The 23,880-nt window shown below is 41.9% G+C and overlaps 2 protein-coding genes across 2 annotated transcripts; one reads left to right on the forward strand and one right to left on the reverse strand.

The window, feature by feature from the left end:
* Positions 1-739: 739 nt before the first annotated feature.
* Positions 740-8,266, forward strand: chpt1 (choline phosphotransferase 1). Its single transcript, XM_029461892.1, has 8 exons — positions 740-1,184; positions 2,776-2,923; positions 3,033-3,174; positions 3,267-3,351; positions 3,775-3,906; positions 3,992-4,150; positions 4,525-4,650; positions 6,803-8,266. Exons 1-8 carry the CDS (start codon positions 945-947, stop codon positions 6,917-6,919), a joined length of 1,149 nt encoding a protein of 382 aa, XP_029317752.1. The 5' UTR covers positions 740-944; the 3' UTR covers positions 6,920-8,266.
* Positions 8,267-9,367: 1,101 nt separating this feature from the next.
* Positions 9,368-23,597, reverse strand: gnptab (N-acetylglucosamine-1-phosphate transferase subunits alpha and beta). The gene is made up of 21 exons (XM_029462362.1): positions 23,272-23,597; positions 22,793-22,878; positions 22,280-22,399; positions 21,727-21,777; positions 20,312-20,514; positions 19,873-19,937; positions 19,596-19,730; positions 16,232-16,393; positions 15,962-16,141; positions 15,668-15,838; positions 15,454-15,577; positions 15,149-15,364; positions 13,920-14,971; positions 13,637-13,836; positions 13,229-13,448; positions 13,017-13,130; positions 12,819-12,904; positions 12,630-12,728; positions 12,337-12,504; positions 11,653-11,743; positions 9,368-11,013 (listed from the first exon to the last, which is right to left on the reverse strand). The coding sequence occupies exons 1-21, from the start codon at positions 23,431-23,433 to the stop codon at positions 10,942-10,944; spliced, it is 3,777 nt and encodes a 1,258-aa protein (XP_029318222.1). The 5' UTR covers positions 23,434-23,597; the 3' UTR covers positions 9,368-10,941.
* Positions 23,598-23,880: the final 283 nt, after the last annotated feature.

A 23,880-nucleotide genomic window follows, 5' to 3' on the forward strand; every position in this document is an offset into this window, starting at 1 on the left:
CAGATTTATTATGGTGCAAAAGGTGGACCAAAACATGAACGTCTGATAAGAGTAAAACCTAAATTTGCAAATGTTACTTAATACATAGACAAATAATAATAAATAAAAAAATTGGGCTGTACACCCCACTATGTCCCAAGCTATTTGACAATATAAAGATTGACAATGGTTGTAACATATTAAATTCCACTCAATCTAAAAATGTATGCAGGGATACTAGGACATTATATTATTTAGACTTAGATTTAACTCATTTTAGTCCAATATACACGTAAATTAAGGATTCAGGATTTCTTGTTGTTGTCAGTGTGAATTTATACTTTCATGTCAGGAAATTAAATGCACAGAAAATACAACAGTTATCTAATTAAAATGAGGTTAGGTAAATAAGCTACTGTCAAAATCACTCCGTTTTGGAAGTGGAATTATAAATTATATATTCAACCTAATATAAAGCACTATAAACAAGGAGTGACATCCAAACATGAATATGTGAACATTTTAATCCAATACTTACTGTCATTTAAATAAAATGGAATTAATTGGTAAACAGTTGCTTCTCGTTCCATGTTTGTAGTTTTACTTTAGTATTTTTTTTTTACGTGCCAACTGATACATTTAGGCATTTAATACAGCATATAATGGTTTAAATAACCTCGAAGTTGCCATATGTTTACGTTTTAATTTAAACTTCCCGGTGCGCAGCCATATTATTCCCTTCCGGTTCCTCGCTTCCTGCCGAGACGCAACTCGATCAGAAAGTATCGACATCTCATGGTTCCGCTCTGGAAATGGCCTCGTCCAGTCACTTAGCTATAAATGCCAAATGAGCTGCTATTTTTTGGAGTCGACCAAGAGAAGATAGTCCCGTCTAAGCCATTATCCGGCTGGGAGTATTGGGAAGTTTGTTACGGTTATCTTAGGAGTGACTAGGCAGAAAAACAATGCCACATTTTCTGTGGCCAGAGCCGCTGTCACCCGCACAACTCAAGCGGCTGGAGGAGCATAAATACAGCGCCTCTGGTCGATCTCTGTTTGAGCCGCCGTGTCAAATCTACTGGAACTGGCTCGTCCAGCAAACTCCGATATGGATCGCACCAAACACTCTGACTATTGTTGGACTGCTGGTCAATATCATCACCACGGTGGTGCTTGTGTATTATTGTCCCACGGCAACAGAGGAGGTGAGTAAAGCGACCTTGGCCAAAGTTTCTACACGGAGACTAGCCTCAATTACGTGCCCTTCTCTGGTATGAAAATAACGCGAACCTCCATTCAGAAATTGCGTAAATTAAAGTTGGGTGGCCACTTTCCTAAACTCCACATGACTCAAAAGCCATTATTTAAGATATTGCCTGAATCAGTAAAGTCACCTGATTAATTCGGCATACATCTGTGCCTCACAGCTACTCAAATTTGAATGACATTTCCACTTCATTAATAGGGTCACCCTGCTCGCTAGCGCCCATGTTGTGTTTTGGAAGAATCACTATTGACAGTTGATGTATATTTAAGTGTGCCCTGCTTTACGTATGACAGTCTAAGCCGAATTAGAGACAGTCTCCCGATTATTCTGGAAATATCTTAAATCATAAGGTGTTACGTTTGCATGGCCACATACAAGCGAGGACGTTTTAAATTGTCCGTTTTTTAAATCGGATTAGGTGTGACATTGCTGCCCGCCGTCATGTAGTCTTTCGCGTACGTTCTTGGAAAGTTGACAGCTTTGACGTGTCGTGGTGTGTTGTTGTCTGCCCAAGCTCATGTGATGCAGTGTTGTAGATGACTGAATTGATGTGAAATGGCTCCAGATCTACCTCTAATGTAGTCTCAGCTACATATTCCTAAAACGTATACTTGAAATACACTAATGGGCCTTGCAACAAACCTATGACCTATGATCCAGTTGTGTCACCAGGTTCCCTTGTAGGGCAGGAAATGCATAGGTGTGTGTGTTTATCAGATTTAAACCTTTGTTCAATTAACCTATAAGGACCTTGCAACTAAGTCCACAGTCCCTACATCATGCTGTTACTGTCACATTCCACATGGGCAAAGGCATTACAGTTCTCCCTATTCATCATTTAGTATTGCATAAGGCAAACCTGGCCATTCTTCTTCATGGATGTGTGCCTGTACAAACAAATATATACTAGAGGAACGATCCAATAGATAGAAATCTCCCTGAAGTGTGACCCCTGTCATAACCCTAAACAAGCGGACTCTGTGTCCACCAGGTGTCCATGAGGCATTTAGGACATAGACTTTGGAGAAAACAGCAGGATCTCTGAATATTAAGGACAGCATGAGATTCTTGATCTATCTGGAAACACAGACTATCTTTGTCTCCCTCTCTCACACACTCATAAAAACATACACACATGCTCACACACAATGTAGTGGTAAACGCACTGTTGGCCGGCTCTAGTGTCCAGATGGTCTTTCACCTCCACCCCAGTCAGCTGGAATCCCTAATTTGTGATACTTGTAGTATACACCCAGATACGTGTGTGTGTGTGTGTGTGTGTGTGTGTGTGTGCAACCTCATTTTGTTATCTGAAATGTATATTTATTTTGAGGGATTTATTACAACAGAAATATAATAATTTTAACACTTATTACATCCAACCCCCCCCCCCTCCCCCTTGACTAATCTTCTGATGACTCTCTCGATTGAGCATTTGGTCTGCGTGTCAGGGAAAAAAAAATGTCCACCCAAGTTTCTCAGAGCCTTCTTGTGAGCGGGGATCTCTAAATATAGTCTTTCTCCCTCAGGCTCCAGCATGGGCCTTCATCATCAGTGCTCTCGGCCTGTTCATCTACCAGTCTCTGGACGCCATTGATGGGAAGCAGGCCAGGAGGACGAACACCAGCTCCCCTCTGGGCGAGCTCTTCGACCACGGCTGCGATGCTGTCTCCACAGGTGCTTTATACTGGAGCCAAACTATTATTCTTTTGCAGTCTATTAAGAATCAGCTGCGGACAGTGCGTTATTCATTATTTGTTTGTATGTTCTGTCTTTCTTCCTTCAGTCTTTGTTGCTGTTGGATCATGCATTTCATGTGGAATAGGAAGATACCCAGACTGGATTTTCTTCTGCGGTTTTATCGGCATGTTTATGTTCTTCTGCGCCCACTGGCAGACCTACGTGTCCGGGACCCTTCGCTTTGGCCTGTAAGTCTCACGTTCAGTAATAAACCCTGTAAAACTGTTATATTGTCACTTAAATGGAAAAATCTCACTCTTCCCTGTTTCGTTCTTCACAGGATTGACGTCACAGAGGTGCAGGTCGCCATCATGACCATGTATTTGATGTCGGCTTTCGGAGGCGTGAGCCTTTGGCAAACAACGGTAACAGAGGAACGATCTACTGTACAGTCACATGTACACTCACGGGAACACTTTCATTTCACCTTGTTTAGGAAACATTTTCTCCATTACGACAATTATCTAATCATTTCCTAGTTTTTAGTCGATATTCTAGCTTTTAAATAGAATTTGTGTTTTACTTTTACTCTGTGCTGCCTTTGGAGGCTTGACTTAACATCACATGAGAGAAGTGAGAAGGTAATTATTGGTAGCGAATGCCATGGCAACAGGTCATCTATTGGACATGGTCTGGCTCAAAAAGCTGATGTCATCCGCATTTTTCTTTTGCTTTGCCCTCCCATCACGCTCGGCATGCCTGCAGCTTTCATAGAAGCACCTTTCTTCTTACTATAAGGAGAATGCTTTGTGCATTTGCATTAATTTGACCTTCATGTGTTTCCGTAGTTGCCCATCATTGGACTGAAGATGTACATCTTCCCCATCATTGGAATCGTCGGCGGGGCCCTCTACTCCTGCTACAACTACTTCCATGTCATTTTGAACGGAGGTGTTGGCAAAAACGGCTCAACTGTGGCTGTAAGTCAACAAATGTATGGAGATAGAACAGTTATAGCGGATGCTTTGTTTATGTTGCATGCTTAAGAACATTCTCTCTGTTTAGGACACCAGTGTGCTGAGTCCTAGTTTGCACATCGGCCTCATCCTCACGCTGGCCTTCATCATTTTCAAGAAGTCGTCAAACCAGCTGTTCGAGCTCCACCCCTGTCTGTACCTGCTCGCCTTCGGCATGGTCATCTCCAAGATCTCCAACAAGCTGGTGGTACGTTCATCTTGTCTTTAACTTCTAATGCTTACGATTTCGGTCCTGGGTGATGTGGCGGCACCCATGGTTACCGTGGTAAAAGCGAGTGCCAGGGATGCACCGATGTCGGACATCTTGCAGGCACTGACTCAAATCGCTGCATCAGGTCTCGGTAACATCTATTCAATTTGATTCGATTGACTGGAATCAAAAACGGGGTTTGATTTCATGTGAATCTTAAGAATCATAACTTTAAATCAACCAAAAATAAATAATTACACAATTATATTTAATATTATATTATATATATTATATTTAATTTACTGAAAGTCTTGAACCCACTTTCAGGCTTAATGTATTTAATGTTTTATTTCCCTCGTGTATCTCTGTAGGTCGCACACATGACCAAGAGTGAGTTGAGCCTACCGGACACCGCCTTCGTCGGCCCCGGCCTCCTCTTCCTCAACCAGTATTTCAACAGCTTCGTCGATGAGCACATAGTCCTCTGGATCGCCATGGTCAGTGTTTGACACAGTAGTATTAACGGCTCCTACTCTTTTAAAAGGGTACTCCAAAGCTTTAACACTCTTCACTACCACCTACTTTAGCTACTGTTGAACTATTTTAACAAATCACTTCTATTTGATTATTATCCGTGCAAATATTTAGGAAGTCTTTGAGAGATTGTCCTGCACTGGTTACGTCACGACCACACAACTCCGAACACAACTAGCAAGAATCAGATGTGAGCAATAAATCCGAATCGAGCCCGACGGCTTGCCGTGTGCTTAAGTACACGTGAGCACAGTGTGGCTGTCGGTCCCGCTTGTGCAACTTTCACTTCAGCTTTCTAATCAGGCTAGCTGTAGTTCAAGGTTCAGTTCAAAGTTCCTTTCTAGATCGATGACTTTGACATTCGTCATGCATGCTATCTCCTGACTATGGTTTAATACTGCTCAGCTTTGATATGGAAAGATGAAACTAAAACTATTACAACTCTATTCTTTATTTAGAGGCACCTTTTTTCAGCCATTTCAACCACAAAGACTACAGAAACGTACCATCTGTAAGCTTTAAACACTCGTGTCTGCTTTTTATTAGCTGCTACAACAACATCCTGGTCTTTTTCCTCTGACCAACTGTTGTCTGGTATTACATGTTAAATGCATTGGTCATAGTATAACAGCATAACACTCAAGCAATTATTGTTAGACCAAATAGTTTCTGCTTGTAGCCTTCATCAACAAAAATAAGTTGCTGTTTGTGAGTTTTATTGTAGCTCTAAAAGGCACGCCCACACAGGTGTTTCCAGTTATTCTGGCTGATTAGACTTCAAGTCATGGCAGGAAAAGCACCAGTGTCTCTAATAACATTATCTACACCTGGTATCGTGCACGCTGGCTTACTGGGACGCTCAAATGCATACAAAGACTGAAGAATGAAGGTGTATTCTGAGGGTCATCAATGGACTACGGTCTGTGCACTCACACACTCCTGTGGTCTAATCAGGGGAAATAAGTGAAACACCTGCATGGGTGGACAATGGCAAAATCCAAATTAAAACTATTCCTGACTACTATTAAAAGAAATCAGACAAATGAAGAACAGAGAATGACATCAAATATCTATATATCTCTATATCTCTATATCTCTATCTCTATATCTCTATATCTCTATATCTATATATCTCTATATCTATATATCTCTATATCTATATCTATATATCTCTATATGTATATCTCTATATGTATATCTATATATCTATATATATATCTCTATATGTATATCTCTATCTATATATCTATCTCTCTCTCTCTATATCTATATATATCTATATCTCTATATCTCTATATCTATATCTCTATATCTCTATATCTATATCTATATATCTCTATATCTATATATCTCTATATCTATATCTCTATATCTATATCTATATATCTCTATATCTATATATCTCTATCTCTATATCTCTATATCTCTATATCTCTATATCTCTATATCTCTATATCTATATCTATATATCTCTATATCTCTATATCTCTATATGTATATCTCTATATGTATATCTATATATCTATATCTCTATCTCTCTATCTCTATATCTCTATATCTATATATCTCTATATCTCTCTATCTCTATATCTCTATATATCTATATCTATATATCTCTATATCTATATATCTCTATATGTATATCTCTATATGTATATCTATATATCTATATCTATCTCTATATCTCTCTATCTATATATATCTCTATATCTATATCTCTATATGTATATCTCTATATGTATATCTCTATATCTATATATCTCTATATCTATATATCTCTATATGTATATCTCTATATCTATATCTATATCTCTATCTATCTCTATCTATATCTCTATCTATAGCTCTCTATCTATATCTCTATCTATATATATCTCCATCTCTATCTCTATGTATATTACCAAAAAGTCATATACACACTTTCTACAAATCAACAGTTATAAATCTTTGTTTTGCATTTGTTCTCTTTGTTTTTGTAAACATTTAAATTCTTATATAATTATTTTGTAAGTATTTAAATGATACCGTCTCACTCTGGAACACAGACTACACTTGTAGTGAAGTATATTTTTTTATCCAGCCTTATGATGTTTCATCCTCTCAATCTTTCCTCAGGTCTTCTCTCTTGTGGATCTAACACGCTACTGTACGGGCGTGTGCCTCCAGATCTCCTCCCACCTGCACATCCGAGTCTTCAGCATCACATCACCGAGCCACGGCCACCGCGACTGATGGCCTGCCCGGCGGGAGGAGGCGGGGGGAGAAGCAGACCTCTCCCCGCTCTTGAAAGCAAACGACGACGAGGAGAGAACCTCCTCAACCCCGAGCCACTGCAGCCTTGACAAAGTGACCACTTCTGATTAAAACTGCCTCTCCCACAAGATGAAAAAAATAAAAAACAACTCAAAACTACAAACCAAAAAAAAAAAAGGAAAAAAATAGTTTCAAAAAGCATGGATCAAGATACGGAAAGGAAAATTACATGGAACCAGAGTTTCCCTTGAATTCCTCACTGGCTGTTGTAGCCAATACGTTTTAATTTAGACATCATTGCATGTTGTCAGAAATACGTTTAATTACATCTACTTCATGCTTACTCGACTCAAATACCAAAATGTTTTCTGTAACAGGTAGTTTGGGCAAATATCAAAGCATTTTGTTTCCTGCTTTAAATTGACTGACATGTGTTTAACAGGTAGGATTGTCGTATATATTTAAGATGCATAAATATATACGACAATCATAACTCAATAAGGTAAATGTCTTTTGATATTCTCCCAAACTAAACTGACTACCTGAAAGTTTTCTTAATCATTTGTTTTTATTTATGAAATGAATGTGACTCAATCTGACATGAATCAGGGCTTAAAAAAATGCAGATTCAAATTTTTAAATGACCATTAAAACCTCAAATAATATCCAATGAATTTTGCAATGTGGACTGGCAGGTGGTCAACGCGCTACGTGACGGGGTAACGGTCTGTGTTAGTGCTGAAAACACTACGACAGGTTTTCTATCGGGCTTCTCTTACAAACAACATTGTATTAATATTTTTATTCTCTTGTTAATCATCTCATCCTACAGTCCTGGAAAAGAAAAAACTCAGCTCCGGCTTGTTCAGATCGCCGTCTGCTGATGAAGCACTAACACACGACTTGTTCTGCTTTCTGTTCTTCTCCCTGAAGGGCTAATAGTTAATTATTTGTGATTGTACAGAATTCAACTGAAAACGCCTTAAATATTTTTGTTGTAATTACTGTTTAACTTGTGAATATTTAAAACAGCTTTGTATGTTGTTGTTTTATTTTCCACTGAAGTATCATACCAGATGCAACAATAGTAATAATACAATGCTTCTGGAAGTGTTCACTCATAACTTTTCTTCACTTATATGTATGATGAGCGATTCATTTGGTTCTTGAAGATTTGTTAGATTATCAGTAATTTTGTATTGATTTAACATTACTGAATTGTTGTAATCTGACCGACTCATTATTCAGGTTCATTTGGATCAAAAGGGATATTTCTGTCGTGCCACTAAACTATATAACGGTAAAAAACAAAACGGTACTCTTGTATTTTATTTGGAAAAAATAAGATCTTCCTCTCAGATTCTGCCTCTGCAGGATTATAGACATTAGAAAGGCATGTCCTAAAACAAAAAGAGGATTTTGCATAATTTACGATGGACTTTGGAACTATGCATTGAAATGTACGACCTTGATTTCAACACTATGTTGCACTGTTCAATATTAACAGTAAAACACCTTTCTACTAACAGATACTGTACGAGTGGAAAAGATTGTAATAAAGAAAATATTTTTCATGCGATGCGTTGTTACTGTAGTGGTGAAGTAATACTTGGATCCTTTGAGTAAAAGTCCCAATACCACATCACAAGTTCAACTGCTGCATTTAAATTCTAAGTTAAACAGTATCAGCAAAATGCACGAATGTTATAGAGTAAAAGTGCTCGTTCGATGTGTTGCATTAGAGTATAACTGATGCATCAATGTGTACGCCCAAGTAGCTTTTATCTTGTTAGCATAACGACGTTAGCATTTAGCTTGTTCAAACTACTCTTTATAAAGTTAGGTAGTTTAGTCCAGTGTTAATCAACCTAAGATAATGTTCTGCTTTACAAATTTCTATTTATTTTTAGGACTTTTCTCTAGATATGCTAGCAGTGTGGCACCAGGGATGAGAAAGTCCACTTGATAGCTAATGCTAGGATGCTAACACACTAAACTAAGCTGCTAAACATTAGCATGTGAGCGTGTTAGCATAACGACGTTAGCATTTAGCTTGTTCAAACTACTCTTTATAAAGTTAGGTAGTTAGTCCAGTGTTTCTCAACCTAAGATAAAGTTCTGCTTTACAAATTTCTATTATTTTAGGACTTTTCTCTAGATATGCTAGCAGTGTGGCACCAGGGATGAGAAAGTCCACTTGATAGCTAATGCTAGGATGCTAACACACTAAACTAAGCTGCTAAACATTAGCATGTGAGCGTGATAGCATTTAGCTCACAGCACCGTTGTGCCATAGAAGAGCCATACAGAGCTGCTAGCTTGGCTAATGGCTTGTTATTGTATCTATTTGGGGAATCAAATAATAAAACCGTGTAGTATGGAAGCAAATAAGACGTAAAATTCAAATTCAGCTTTTGAAATTGCAAATCAAAAAATTTCATTTTTAATTCAGAACAAATAAATTCAGATACATTGTTTATAAAGTAAAATATTTCAATGCTATGAAACAAGTTTGTGAATTTCCATATTAAGTGGCTGTTAAAATCACATACCAATGTCTCTTATTTGCTTCCGTGCTGTACAAAGTCTAGAATTTAGCAAGTAAAGTACCTCAAACATTGTACTTACTGCAAGTACAGTACTAAGCTACAGTCACACAACAAAAACACCAAGAGGACTGAACCAAACTGCTTTTTATTTCAGTCAGAGGAACCACTGATGCAATCAGAGGGAATCCCACTTTGCAGATGTGTTATCGTCGCCTACCTCGCCTGCTGTCATCGTACCGTACATCATGTGACTTATGGCGCAAGCATACTCTGAGGCTTTGTTTACATTCTGCTGCATTTAGCATCAGATGCATCAGTCACCGGGATCACTGTCACAATACAATCAAAATAAGTTACAGAACATGCTGAGGGGGGTCTGAATTTCAGACAGTAGCGCCTGTTGAGTCCCACAGGGACACACATACAGGTGGCCATGAAAGCTGTAGTATCACTTACATGTAGCTCCAACAATCATTTACATTTGTACCACATTAAGAATCATATTATCCTATATCCCACTCATTCTCATTGTAAATCATTAGATTAGGGTGCGATGTGGCCGACATTTATAAGACATGTTAAAAAAAAAACAGGAGAAAAACAAAAAATGTTCAAACAAAAAGGAATTAACAACGAAGGCACTTCAAGTTTTCATGTATGACAGACAGAAATATAACAGCCAACACTTGAATGACTTATTTTATTCATACTATATTTACTTTTCCCTTCATTTCTTGCAAATGAAGCCATAGCGATAAAAGCCAAGTGCAACACGGGCTGCAAGCACTGACATCTTTACGTCTAATTGTTTTGTCTATAAAATTGTGAAAAATGGCGATCACAATTCTTTCAGCACCCGAGGTGACCCCTCAGATGTCTTTTCAGTTTGACCAGTGGTCCAAAACCCAAAGATAAATCAACGTACGATAAAATAGAGAAAAAAAAACTCTTTCCTTGAAAAGTGACTCAAACAATTAAATCGAATATCAAAAAGTTGCAAATCCATTATTCTGCTAATAGTTTGATTTTACACACACACACACACACACACACACACACACACACACACACACACACACGTGAGGGCAGGACATGAGTAGGGTGGTGCAGTGTGGAGGGAGTGTTCTGTGTATGTTTGTGTGTGTTGTACAAAAGTCTTAGATGCCGCCCCCCCCCCCCCCAGAGTACGAAAAGAAGAATTACAAGCTTCTTCTTTCTGGCTTCCATTCCCTTCTCCGGACAGCCCCATCTATCATCTCCTGAAAAATGTCTCATCACCATCTCACACACGTTTCTAACCTCAGTCCGTGCTGATGCAACACAAGCACGGAGGACTTCAGAATCCTGTCTCCACCCAGTCCCCCGGTCTGAATCCTCTCGACTGAGCAGGAGAGAAAGGGTGGAGGTTGTCGAAGTGCTAAAAGGAAGAGGAGAGGGAAGTCTTCCTTTCTTTCACACCCGCTCAGGGTTGCTGACCCTGTTCACTCTGCGTCTGGGGAACAGCTTCCGCTTCAGCAGAATCAGCTGCAGGGAGAGGGAACAAGACAAAATGACATAATTAGAAAACTAAGGAGACATAAAAAGCTTTGTGTTGTATGTTAGCGTGGGGAGTCCGACACATTTTTAACTGGGAACACTGGTCCCATGGGTTGCAGTGGAGAAACTTCTCTTAAGGTCAACTATTAACCTTTCTTTCGGTTCGCTGAGGAGAAACTGGAAACCTTTGGATTAGGGAAGTGCCTCAGAACATCGCAATGTGAAACCTGGGTCGAGAAGTGTTTGCTAAACATTTGTTCTGACAGGAAAGTTGTCCAAGAGCAGTATCCTGGTTTAAAATTAGTTGCTGTAAAGTTCTTTCAGCTAGAAATACCACTTGTCTGGCAACAAAGAAGTGAATACAAGTACCTGTCTGATCCAAACAAAGACAGAGAAGTCTTGCGTTCCACAGAGGACTGCTGGGCGGCTTTCATTTCTGTAAAGTCAGGTCCTGGCTCAGACGCTCATACTAGCGCGACACATGAGACGGATACATCTCCGAGTGGAAAGCCTGAATCATAGCTCAAGTGTGAATCATGGAAAGGGATAGGTGTGTGAGCAAATGTCCTGGTGTCTTTCTCTCAATGTGTAAATAAACTGTGTGTGGTCCGAGGTGGACGTACTGACCTGTTCGGCAAAGAAGGACATGACTGTGAAGATGACGAGCGTCACGAGGACGCAGTGCGTCCAGAACTTCAGCTTGTCCCGATACACTCGCCTGGGGAAAAACAAAACAAAAACACAATTCAGTTAGTTCAGCAGCCGGCACATGTGCAGAAATAAAATGTGTGTTTCCTGATTGGCTGAACGGAGGGAGGTTGGCCGTGGTGTGATATAACAAGAATGAACCATGAAGTATGCAAAGGGCAGCAGGGCAACAGGGTGACAAGGTGACATCACCCAACGCCATCTGCCTGTTGCTTTACTAACTCCAAGACAGAAGGGGAGGCAGGGGGGGCTCAGCTATGTGATGATCTTGCAAGTATCTTACAGCTAGCGTCTGATCTGACCGTCTAATTTTAAGGCTTCAATGTGAGGCGAGCATTCTCCATTGATTAATCAAAAAATAACCCATAGATATTAAAAGCAAGACCAGGAGTTCACAGCCGTGTTAGCACCTCTGTTATTATATCTGCTAATGTTAGCATTTAGTTTGTTTAAAGTCTTATCATTTGCTAGTTAGTCCTACAAAACAGTAACAGCACAGTTGAGATGAAAAGTAAATTCATCAAGGTCTTAACTTTCATGGTAATCATTGCAGAGATATTTCACCACTAATGTTCAAAATGATCTCTGAACTTCATATCCTACCAGTCCTGGAGCTCCTCCATATGCAGGAATCTGTTGCGATACTCCCTGGGCAGTTCAAACTGGGACGGCAGCGGGAACATGGACTCATAGAAGTCTCTCAGCACAGCTTTCACTGTAGCGGCGTCCTTGTGGCTGTGGTCGATGTTATCATTCAGACAGATAAACTTCCTGTTGGGGATTTCAGTGCAGTTTAACAGCCAATAACAAGGTACACTTTGGTTGCACCACAATAGAGGGAGCAATTAAAGAGAGGCATTCCTCAGAAAGATAAAAGTATCTAGAGTTTTTACTACCTGGGATTCTTCCTAATGTCATCCAACTGGCCGACCACATGGGACACATTTGTCCGCACCATCTTGAAAGCTATCTCCTCCTCCCCCATGATCTCAAACCTGTCCCACGGAACACAGCGAAGCTGAGCAGAGAGAACATCTGGATTGTATTACATCGTCAGACTGAATAATAGAGCTTGAAGATCTCACCTGTACTTATTTTGGTCTCTGAAGGCTTTGTGGATGCGCTCTGTGATGGGCTTGCAGTGGAGGACGAGGCCTTTTGTGACGGGAGGCTGAGGATTGGAAAAAAAGTACAGAATATTATACAAAAACTTATCACATACAATGGATTCAAGGGTTAGGAAACAGGCTATTTCCAAGCAGATCATTTCAGGTGTGGCTCACCATGCTGGGGTCATAGTAGGCCTCCTGAGTTGGGTTCACCAGATGGAGCAGGGTTAGGTTAGTCGGCAGAGTCTTAGAGCAGTTGATCAACATCTGCTCCAGGCCTGTCAGGTCCTGGGAAATGCAACAAAGAAATATTACATACTTCAAAAACCACAAGAATACTTTGCAAACTGTTACGGAGAGAAGAATCTATCGAAGCCAGGACGGACCTGGAGGCTGAGAGGCAGCTCGTGGATCCTTGTGGCGAGAGTTCGAATCTCTCGGTCGGACAGGACGCCCGAGTGGTCGGTGTCGATCTCGTCGAACACCTCAGACACGTTGAGCTGCTGCTGAGCACTCATAAGGAAGTAGAAGTACGAAAAGGCGAACTGCATGTCCTCCGAGTGACGAACAGAATGGGCTGAGGTCTTGTCAAACTCCTCTGGGAATCTGAATGAAAGAGCGCAGAGGAGTTTAAGATGTCGCCTCTTAGTATCGTGAACTGAAACTAAAATGAAACTCTGAAAACCAGCTCAAATTAAAATCAAAAAGTCAAAACTAAAATGTGAATAAATTGAAACCATTACAGCTTTGCTTCAGGAATACCTAAAAACCGTAACAAAGAATCTGTAGCTCACGTGTCCTGCAGCTCCTGCATGATGAGACGGTCGATCATGTGAGGCATGTGTGCGGGGACCTTGCGGGACGTGAATCCAAACTGGCCGTTGAGCAGCTTGTTGACGTAGCGCAGCGAGTCAGCAAAAGTGTCCTGCAGCCTTCGGCCAGTGGCAGCACCGTCGGCCTTGTACGATAGTTCTCTCCGCAGACGCTCCTCTTCCTGTAGAGTCAACGCAGAGAGATTAATACTCAAAGAAATCTAAATGTTTAACTAGAAATGTAGACGTTGACGGCGCTGCTTACCTCGAGCAGTTCCTGGAAGTACTTCCTCCTCTCCCACGGCAGGAAGCCTCTGTCTGAGGAGATGAAGTGTTGGAGTCTCCGACCGACTGGAGCTGCTCCTGCGGCGCCGACTGGCTCCGCCTGACTCTCCGCGCTCTTAGTTTTGGAAATGCTGCTTAGCAGTTTGGATGTGAGGGGCCTCTCGATCGCAGCATTCAGATTGTACTGTTTGGGATTTAAGTCATGCTTATCATCAATATAGACTGAGATAAGAGGAGTAACCGCATCTTTCCTGGACATTTCTTCTTTCGAGTTTAGATTCTTCTGAACGATGTTTCCAGCTTTCTCTTCCACGGGTGGTTTTCCTTCCAACTGCTCTCCCTCCAAGTCTTTATAGGGTTTCCCCTGGACCTTGGCTGCACCCTCATTCGCTGGATGTGAATCAATGTCCTGCTTCTTATGAGCCGGTGTCTTGAAAGCTTTTAGAAGTTCAGCCTTTGTGAGGTTATAACCCTTCAGAGTAATGTCTCCGATCAGAAGCTTCTCCTCCAGCTTCTGTAGCTCACTTTGCACAACAGCTGGTAGAAGGGACACATTTAGCGAAGGCACTTCTATGACAACCTGAGGTTCACCAGGCAGTCTCTTCAGGATCTTAGGACCCCGCTTGTTCTCAGGAATATCTGAGAACGGGACCGGTGGCTCTGGCGTTGGGGTCGGCTTTGGCTCTTTGTCGGCGTCTTGGCTCACAGCCTGGGTAACGTTAGCCTGAGGCACCTCGCGGGTGTCCACAGCTACACTGAAGCTCATTATGAACTCTGTGTCGTCTTCTCTCTGGAAAGTGAGATTGTACTGGATCTGGCTGGCGTTGTTGCCCGGATGGAGCAGCAGGTGAATGGTCTTCCACTTGTTGGCGACGGAGGTGTGGCGTAGCACCGGGTTGTCGCTGACGTGGGCCTCAGAGACTCTGCGGGCCAGTCTGTCGAAGCTGAAATATGGCCTGGTTTCACCGACCGGGAGGGTGTACATGCTCCGATTCCTCAGCAGGGTCACATGGTGCAGCTCGCCAAAGTGCTCTACAGCAGAAGTGAATACATGTTAAACGATACTTCAAATGTTGGTTATTAGCAATAGAATCCATGGCAAGAACAAAACCAACAATGCAACAGTCTGACATGACATATAAACGCATAACTGGATTTAATTCCGGGCCTTGGGACCTTTGTTACATGTCCAGTTACCATTTAACTCACCTTGCCCACAGTCTCCCACATCAAAACCACAGGAGAGAACATTGCAGGCCTGGTCACAGAACTTGTCTGCCAGCCAGGAGTTGGCACAGCCTTGATTACAGTACGACGTCCCCCCAAGACCTCCTAGACCACCTGCAAACTGCCACACCTGTCCACCGGCTCCACCGGCTCCGCCACCACCCAGCCCAGCCGCAAACCGACCGCTCCCTGCGGCGCCTGTGAGAGAAAAGGGACAACATATTAGACACGAATGAAACAAATGAACTTATTTAAAACAGGAGAGGTGATAGAGTGGATGTCTTTACCGAGGCAGTCTCCTCCATCCCAGTCACAGGCAGAGTTGTTGCAGGCCTTGTCACAGTACCCATCTTTGATCCAAGATCCTGGGCAACCTTCAGCACAGTTGGGGACAGGCCAGGTGAGATACACCTGCACGGAGGTGAGGAAAGAAAAGATTAAAAAAGGCCAGCTTAGACTTGCAACTAAATGAACTCCCGGGTTGTTCTGTTGCAGTCACACCTTCTGTCCTTTCGAGTGGCTGTAGAAGTCGTCCGGCCAGACGTCTTTGCCAAACATCACGTCGTCATTGAGGTAAATGAACTTTTGGGAGAGCCCTGGGATGCGGTGCATGTGGGTCTCTATGGCAGGGGAGCTGAAAGTGGGAAGGTGGCTGTTGTTCAGGAAGATATCCTGCAAGTCAAAGAAAAAACATATTTACATTCATATAAGCTGAACATGTCATTTCCAACCGTATGAAGTACAAGTGCCTCATCCCTGTTTAAGAGTGCAGCGTGGGAGAGGCATTCATTCTACCTGATGTGGGACAACTGTAACTCTGGGGTTATCCAGGTTGAGCCAGGAGGGAATCTGCCCGTTAGTGACGATAAAGATGTGTCGCACCCAGGGGGCGTGTCTCTCCACAGAGCGCAACGAATAGCGGAGCTCCTCGTTGTCCTCGAATCGGCTGGCTGAAACATCTTCATCCTGTTTGGACTGGAGAGGAAAGACAATAAATATTCTCAGGGGTAATTCTTTTTTGCCGTGATGAACAGATCACAGGGTTTCAGGGAGTAGCAGTCGTACCTGTGAGATGGCAGTGAGGTCCCAGAACAAGTAGCCAGGGCTGATGGTCAGCTCTTTCCCATCCAGGGTCAAATTCTTTTTAGCCTGTTGGGTCAGATCGCTGAAATCCTGCGGGCTTTTCAGGTGGAGCAGGGCGATGCTGGCCTCAGAGTACAACTCAAACTGAGGCACAAATAAGCACATCAACAGTAGGGTGTTAACAGTTTGAAGGAGCACGACAGGGATTTGGAATTGTGCAGTCACAGAGGTCAAATCTAAGCAACTATGAGGCTTGTGTGGAGGAGTCTGATGGCAGAATGACGTGTGTGTGTGTGTGTGTGTGTGTGTGTGTGTGTGTGTGTGTGTGTGTGTGTGTGTGTGTGAGTAAAGGAGGTGAGAGATCGGAAAATTCTGTTATGTCATCTCCTCCATGGGGGTTACATGGGGTGGCTCTCTCAGGAGAGTTATCGAAGGACGCATGCATGTGATACAAGTGCGGGAGATACCCCTGGCGTGGCCTATTTCAAACAATCCGTCTGGCCCAGTTATACTCTAAAGCTCCCCAGGAAAAAGTCTGACCCCGTCTCACTCCATCATCCCACACTGAACCCAAACGTCTCACATGAACTTGACTCCCTCTGTTTTTCTCTGCTCCTGTTTTTAGGTGAGGAGGATTAGCTGTGTCTTATAAACCGAGCGGGGAGCAGCCAGGAGACAGCGAGCCCCGGATCACATTGCCGTCTTTATTATAGCTCCCTTTATAGTCCTGATAATGCTCTAACACACACGGTGTGTGTGTGTGTGTGTGTGTGTGTGTGTGTGTGTGTGTGTGTGTGTGTGTGTGTTTTCCTAACACTGGCACATGCCTGCCTGCAAGTGTGAGCTATTTGTTTATTATTTTACACACGCACGCACGCACTTTGTGAGTCTCAAAATGCAAGATCCAGCCTGCAAAACAATTTGATGAAGACTCCCAACATGTCACTGCAGAGGCCGCAGAGAATGTAATTAGTACATTTAGTTGACACCAATTAACCTGATCCATCTAAGCAGGTGTATTGAGATACTTTAGTGGCGTGCGGCACAACATGTGAGCTGAAGCTGCGTCATCCTGCATCACCTGTTGGGTGGAGAAGTCAGGAGCAGCCTGACCATCAGTAACCGGCAGGTGACAGAGAGAGCTGAAGCAAACCTATCCAGGTCTTCACACACTGTACCAAACATCCCGTCAACTTTGGGTTGATGTCGGGGACATGAGGGTGACAACCTTAGAAAATCACTTCCAGCTTCTCAAATGTGATAAATGTTAGTAAACTAAATATCTTTGGGTTTTAGACTGATGATCAGAATGAACAAGCGTCATCTTGTGTCTAGACCGTACTCTTTCATTTGTATAATAAATAAAAACCTTAGAATGTTGCGTCACAGTGGAGATGAGACACCGTGTGGACAACCGCAAACACATAGACACGCTAATACAAAACACATCAGCACTGCGGGCTCGTACACAAACACTGGGGGCAGATGATCGGGGTTGTGGGGCAGCTTTCATCGCCAAAGCACTCGGTCTAACACCCAGCTATAAATACCGACCGTCTCTCACCGCTGAACCTCTCCCTCCACACTATGCACATCATCCCTCTTTCACAGAATCGGCCTGGCAACACCAGGAAACACCTTGAAACTCAAACTGTGTATTGTGGGGTGGGTGGACACACACACACACACACACACACACACACACAGACACACACACACCCTTTATTTAATCCTGCAGCATCCATTCCTTGTTCCACTTATAAAACTGGACTCCAAAAGGTAATGCCAGGCGCACATGAACATATACACAAGATGACAGGGCATGCCCCAAGAGTGCAGGGAAGGTCAGTAAAATCCACGTGACCTTTCAGTGTGCTGGCTGGCGCCGCGCCACTCTAAACAGTTGTTCTAATGTTAACCCCCGCACCGCCAGCTAAGGTTACAGCCCCGAATGCCGCCTGCTATTATCACAAGACCTACCAGACTACACCGCGACAAACCTGGAGACAAATGCAGGGAATGATGAGACAACTGGGTTTGATGATATGTAGGTTAAACGCTGTTAAGCTACATATCATCACATACAACGTTACTGTGAGTTCATTTTATCCAGTTGTATTTTGCTGATGTCCTTTTAATCCAAAGACACGCTGCAGCTGTAATCAGTGCATTTATAACATAATATCCTTCTATTCTATTCCTTCTATATCCGTTGAGAAGCTGAAACAAATGATAAAAGATTGTGAGAGCGTTGATCAACTACATCCATTAATTGTTTTGCTTCTAAAGTACAGCAACGAAAGGTTTTTAACTCAGTCTCAAGGATTTGTCCTGATTCTTAAGAGTCCACTGAGCTGTTGTGCAACTCTTCTGTTTTGCATTTAGAATATACAAAAAGGCAGCTACAACAGATGTTATCTAAAATCAGTCAATTAATTCTAATCAGCCGTGTGAGTATATTATCGGAAGACGGGACAAACAGATGACTCATGTCTGCCGGTGTGACAGGGTCACGCCGCTGCAGCCTGCACTCTTTTGTTGTCTTTGATTATTTCAGAGTAATCCGTGCTCGTTAATGGCATTCCTCCTTCTCAAAATATAAAGCAGACTTCTGATTAGAGAAAATTATTAGATGCACAAGCCGCCGAGCTAAACGGATCCACATCACAACATTTAAAATAGAAAAAGCCCATATTTAGCAGGACAGTGCAACCTCCTCTCTGTTTTCAGCCCTTTCTTAGATTATGCTGCCGCTCTGATGTATAAAAAGATCTTAATGTGTGCGCTGTATATGTCTGTAGTATGCAACATCTTTCAGCCCTGTGATAAGACGCTGTGAGAGCCACATCTGGTGGCAAAGTTCAGTTAAACTTGCATTTTACCTCGTCACAGACACGACTTCTAAAGCAAATAAAAAGAATTAAAGCACTAAGAAAGTAATATCATTAATAAAAGAAGGCTTAAAGTCAAGAGTGTCTCCTGTACATTTATCACGTGTGCAGCTCTGCCACCTGCTGTTTTGAAACTGTAATATCCTTCTCAACAGACACCTAACTGTGATTAAATAAGTGCAGAAGAATAATGTGCACGTTTCCTAAAGATGTACAATCTTGTAGACGATAACGCAGATTCACATGTTGCAAATCTCTGCAAGGATGTCACATCTGCTGCGCTTCAGAAACTGTATGAATGTTACCTCTGAATAAAAGATAAGCAGCTTCTCGCCACAGTTCCCTCAGAACACAACAGCCGGGAACTCGCTGAAGTAATACTCGAGCTGTAAACACAGACGTCCCCGAGCCAGGATTTGGATTTAGAAGTAAGTAATAATAAGTAAGTGTTTTACCTGATTGATTTTATTGGTTATGACGGAGGGCAGTTTGACTCTCAGCTGCTCCGTTTCCTTAAAGGTTGCTGGGAAGCCGCTCAGGTAGGCCAGAGACTGCATGCGGATCAGACCCGGAGCCTCTTTATCTGTCGTCTGCAAAACACACAGCGTAGAAATACCTTTCAATGTTCCATAACCTTGGTCTTTCTGTGAACACAACTATAACGGAGGGCTGTGTAATTGAGATATATGTGCAATCATATCCTCAACATGCATTCAACGGTTACAAACTCACCAGGTAACATCTGGACGCAGAGAATTTCTGAGCTTCTCTAGACACATCTGTGTAGGCTTTATCAGCTGGAAATAAAACAATAGAACAATAGCGAGCTAGTGAGATGTTAAAAAGGAAAGATGTTTCTTAATGTTAGAATGTTTTGCGTCTCAGTACTGAGCAGCAGATCATGCGTTTAAATAAAAAGGCCAGGCATCAGAATATCTGCAGCATTCTCATGTAGTGGTTACACATTAACCCCACTTCAAATAAGATCTTGTGCATTGTGAACACATTTTCATATCTCAGTGATTATCTGCCAGCTGGGTTCAGTTATTACAGCCCTCTGTGGTTTTTATGGTTCTACCTGGAGAATCATTTAGGGAAAATCCTTTCCTGACACGCTTCACCCGTGCTCGTTTGTTGTTCTCATTTGAAACAAGAAGTTTTTTTTTGTTACCATCAGCCTGCGAATGGAAGACAGCCACAGAGACGGAGGTGGACGGGTGGAAGGGTTTGTTCATCAGCAGCAGCTCTTTGGCAGCGGAGAAGGAGGGAGAGAGCGACGGCAGCTCTTTGAGTGTGATGTTGGCTGGAAGAGCGGGGTCCAGCGCCAGCATGGGCGCTATGATGCAGTGGGACAACAGGCATTCTGGCTTAACGCTAAAAACACACAAAACATAAAGCTTTAGTCAATGAATCTTCTCTTTGTGCTCTCACTCAGACGACCACCTCCTCTAACTTTGGGGTTTTGCACCTACAAAGACTCAAACATACACTCGTGTGAAATGAGTCAGGTTCACACGTTCAGCAAACAGCTTCCTTTGTAGAAACGTTGCATCAAGTCCCTCTTTGTATCTGCGGTTAGATCTCACAGACTGGTTTTTAATCTTGACAGAACGAGAGGAGAGAGAGAGAGAGATAGGGCCCCTTTGTCAACCTAACATTCTGGTGGTGAACACAGGAAATCCCTGCCTTGAACTCAAACCTTCATTGAGGTTCAGCTTTAAGAGTCACATTGCAATTGGTGCAGTTAGATATGTCTTTCAAGCCACTACGTGCACTTGCTTTACAAAGATATGCCAGAAATTCAATGAATTTTACTTCCTGAAAAGCATGCTGCCATATGACAAACACAATCGATCATAACTATGAACACTGCTGGCCTCTTTTGCCTCAATCAAATGACTGAAATCCCCCCAGTTCCCGCTTCAGTTATATCTCCTTGTGTTTAACCCCCGTGTGTCAACATCAAACTCTCACACTATTTCCTAGGGTTTCAAAAGGCCAACAAGAATTACCTTTAAAAACATACGTTTACATAAGTTTAAACAAGAACTGGCAGAGCTGGATTACATTATACTATATACAGCAATGAGACTATACAGATAGTGTATCTTTTATACAGTAGTAGTTATCCCTTTCATATTTAGCTTTTGTGGGAAATGTAAATCAATGAGCATGAACTTCTTATGGAAATCTTGGATTTTCATATGATTTTGTTATTAAAATCAGACATTTAATATAGCTATTTTAATCGAGAGTTTCTCAGTTTATTTTCTGGAAATAAATAAATAAATAAATATAAATATATATATATATAAAATAAATAATATATAAAATAAATATAATATATATAAAATAAATATAATATAATATAAATATATATATATATATATATATATATATAAAATAAATAATATATAAAATAAATATATATATATATAAAATAAATATAAATATATAATATATATATATATATATATATATATATATATATATATAAAAATTGCGAAACAAAATTAAGATTGTATCCACCCCTTCTCAAATATTTGCTCCATCTTTGTGACACACCCAACATGTCTTCAGGCTCACCTCTCTTTTGGCTCTTCAGTTGCCTCGCTTGCATTTTTCCCCAGGCGTTCCCTGTGTGCAGCAAAACAGTGGATTTCAAATATTTTCATTATACACGCTAGAGTAGCAACACTGACTGCACTATATCGTAGACAGAGGTCAGTAGAAGCCAATGAACAGAATATCTACACCATTTTTAATACGTTGTTGTTCATGCGAACAGCTGAAAGAAGAAGAAAATGTCAGAGACTAACAGGAACTTTCTCCTTAGAGTTATTCTAACCTTTGACCTTCAGATTCCCTCTTCCTCTGGGGCAATGTCTGAACAAGCCAATCAGAGTGAAATGATAATGCTACAGCTCAACTTGTATGTCGATTCTGACTGTATTCAGCTGAAAGACTGAAGGCACTGGAGTGTGTTTGCACTCTATGACTATATACTGCAGGACAAGACTTTCTGCAGAAAAATAAATATATATAATTGTAGGCATGGGTTACAACCTACATTTATTCTACCAAACCATCAAGCTTCACTGCAACGCAACATTTGCACAAACAGTGGAGTCACAGCTACCTCAGAGCCCTTTGTTCCTCCTCCAGTTGCTCTTTGACCGTCTTCAGTTCCTTCAGCAGAGCCACGTCTGTGCCGTTCACCCATGTGTACACCACATCAATAGGCATGGGCAGACAGAGCCTGCAAAAAGAAACAGTCGTATCACTCAAGACAGTCTTCACACTGCAAAGCTGTGACCCTGATTCCCTCCCCAGCAAGCCTGAATTAGTTTTTGTTCATGCATGGTTACACCTCGCCCTCGTTCTTTCAGATTGCTCTGAAGAGCCGGGTACAAACAGTCCTGTGTGGCACGAAGGAAGGTTTTTACAGAAAGTGGGCATACTTGTTCACATCAACACGTTTGAATATGCCAAGACATTTGCTTTCCCACCAAAGAAGATTTTGCAGCCGTTTACAGTATGCCATTTGTGTAATTTAGGGAGTGAAAGGACACACTAGTGAAGTTTTGAGCATTTATTTTATTGTGTTGCGTTCAAGGGACCCTTGGGAGTATAAATGCTGTCTTTTGCTCACCTGCTTTGGAACGATTTCCCCCCCACATTGTCTCTGTAGGAGTCAAACAGCACGTGATACTGGTCCCGACTCCACTCCACCACGACCTGTAAGGAGAGGAGGGGACACAAGATGATAATGATAATAACCAAACTTCCTTAACAACTTTACGTGATATTGTCAAATCATCCTCAACAATAATGGTTTAACTTAAAACGTGGTGACTGTCAGTTAGCAAACCATAGGAAGAAATATTTGAAGAAATTAAAACATTGAGTGATGTCGAAGTTGCCAGAACACCTTAAAGATTAAAAAAACGTCTGAATTAAAAGGTTAAAACATACATAGTTTTACTAACACGCTAAAACACTTAAAACAGCCGGTTTTTGAGTGGACTCTGGTGAGACACAACCCAGACACAGCTGTCGAGCAACTAACGTTAGCTTAACAAAACGGACTGCCAGTTAGTGGCTGGAGTTCAGAAATTAGAAGAAGCTCACCTCTCCAAACTGAAAGGCGGAAACTATCATGAGGACTATCCCCCCAAAGCAGAGGTAGAGCCCGTATCGATGAGACAGACAGGTGTACGTCTGCCTCTGTAACAGCTTGAGCACCGAGTTGACGACTACCATGGTTCTCCTTGACGAAGCATACCGCTGCATTCATTCAGAAGAAAAGGCAGGTTTAACACAAAGAAAGTAAACATGTGTCAGCTGACCACCAGCCAGACTGCATGACACATGACAACCATTCATTTCACGTTTCTTCGGCGGTGATGACGCTGTTGCCTCCCCGCTTCTTCTTCTTCTTCGTCTTCTTCTTCGTCTTCTTCTTCTTCTTCTTCTTCTTCGTCTTCTATTTGTCGCCCTCTGGTGGAGAGGAGCAGGGTCCGTGGTGCCTTCAGTGACAACAGTTGCCTATTTACACATCCAGCAGACTTGGGGACTATGGATGTATAAAGACAACGGTTGAGACACACTATCATCTATTTAAAGTCGTGTTTGGGTCCTCTTGATTAAGGTAAGACCACTATGCACTCTCCTTTCAGCATTTTTGCTTTGCCAAATAGGGTAATGTATTTCATAGGAAAGGGAAAATTCAAAATCAAC

Source organism: Cottoperca gobio, chromosome 23 (genome assembly GCF_900634415.1).
Source record: "Cottoperca gobio chromosome 23, fCotGob3.1, whole genome shotgun sequence".
In the NCBI taxonomy this organism is placed as follows: Eukaryota; Metazoa; Chordata; class Actinopteri; order Perciformes; family Bovichtidae; genus Cottoperca; species Cottoperca gobio.

What these genes read in the sequence shown, in the direction of transcription:
- chpt1 (XM_029461892.1), top strand. Translation starts at nt 945, where the DNA reads ATGCCACATTTTCTGTGGCCAGAGCCGCTGTCACCCGCACAACTCAAG. An exon ending in GTCCCACGGCAACAGAGGAG is followed by an intron (nt 1,185 to 2,775) that starts GTGAGTAAAGCG and finishes TTTCTCCCTCAG; the next exon opens with GCTCCAGCATGGGCCTTCAT. An exon ending in GGGACCCTTCGCTTTGGCCT is followed by an intron (nt 3,175 to 3,266) that starts GTAAGTCTCACG and finishes CGTTCTTCACAG; the next exon opens with GATTGACGTCACAGAGGTGC.
- gnptab (XM_029462362.1), bottom strand. Translation starts at nt 23,433, where the DNA reads ATGCAGCGGTATGCTTCGTCAAGGAGAACCATGGTAGTCGTCAACTCG. An exon ending in ACTGAAGAGCCAAAAGAGAG is followed by an intron (nt 20,515 to 21,726) that starts GTGAGCCTGAAG and finishes GTGTGTTTTTAG; the next exon opens with CGTTAAGCCAGAATGCCTGT. An exon ending in GGATGGAGGAGACTGCCTCG is followed by an intron (nt 15,365 to 15,453) that starts GTAAAGACATCC and finishes TTTCTCTCACAG; the next exon opens with GCGCCGCAGGGAGCGGTCGG.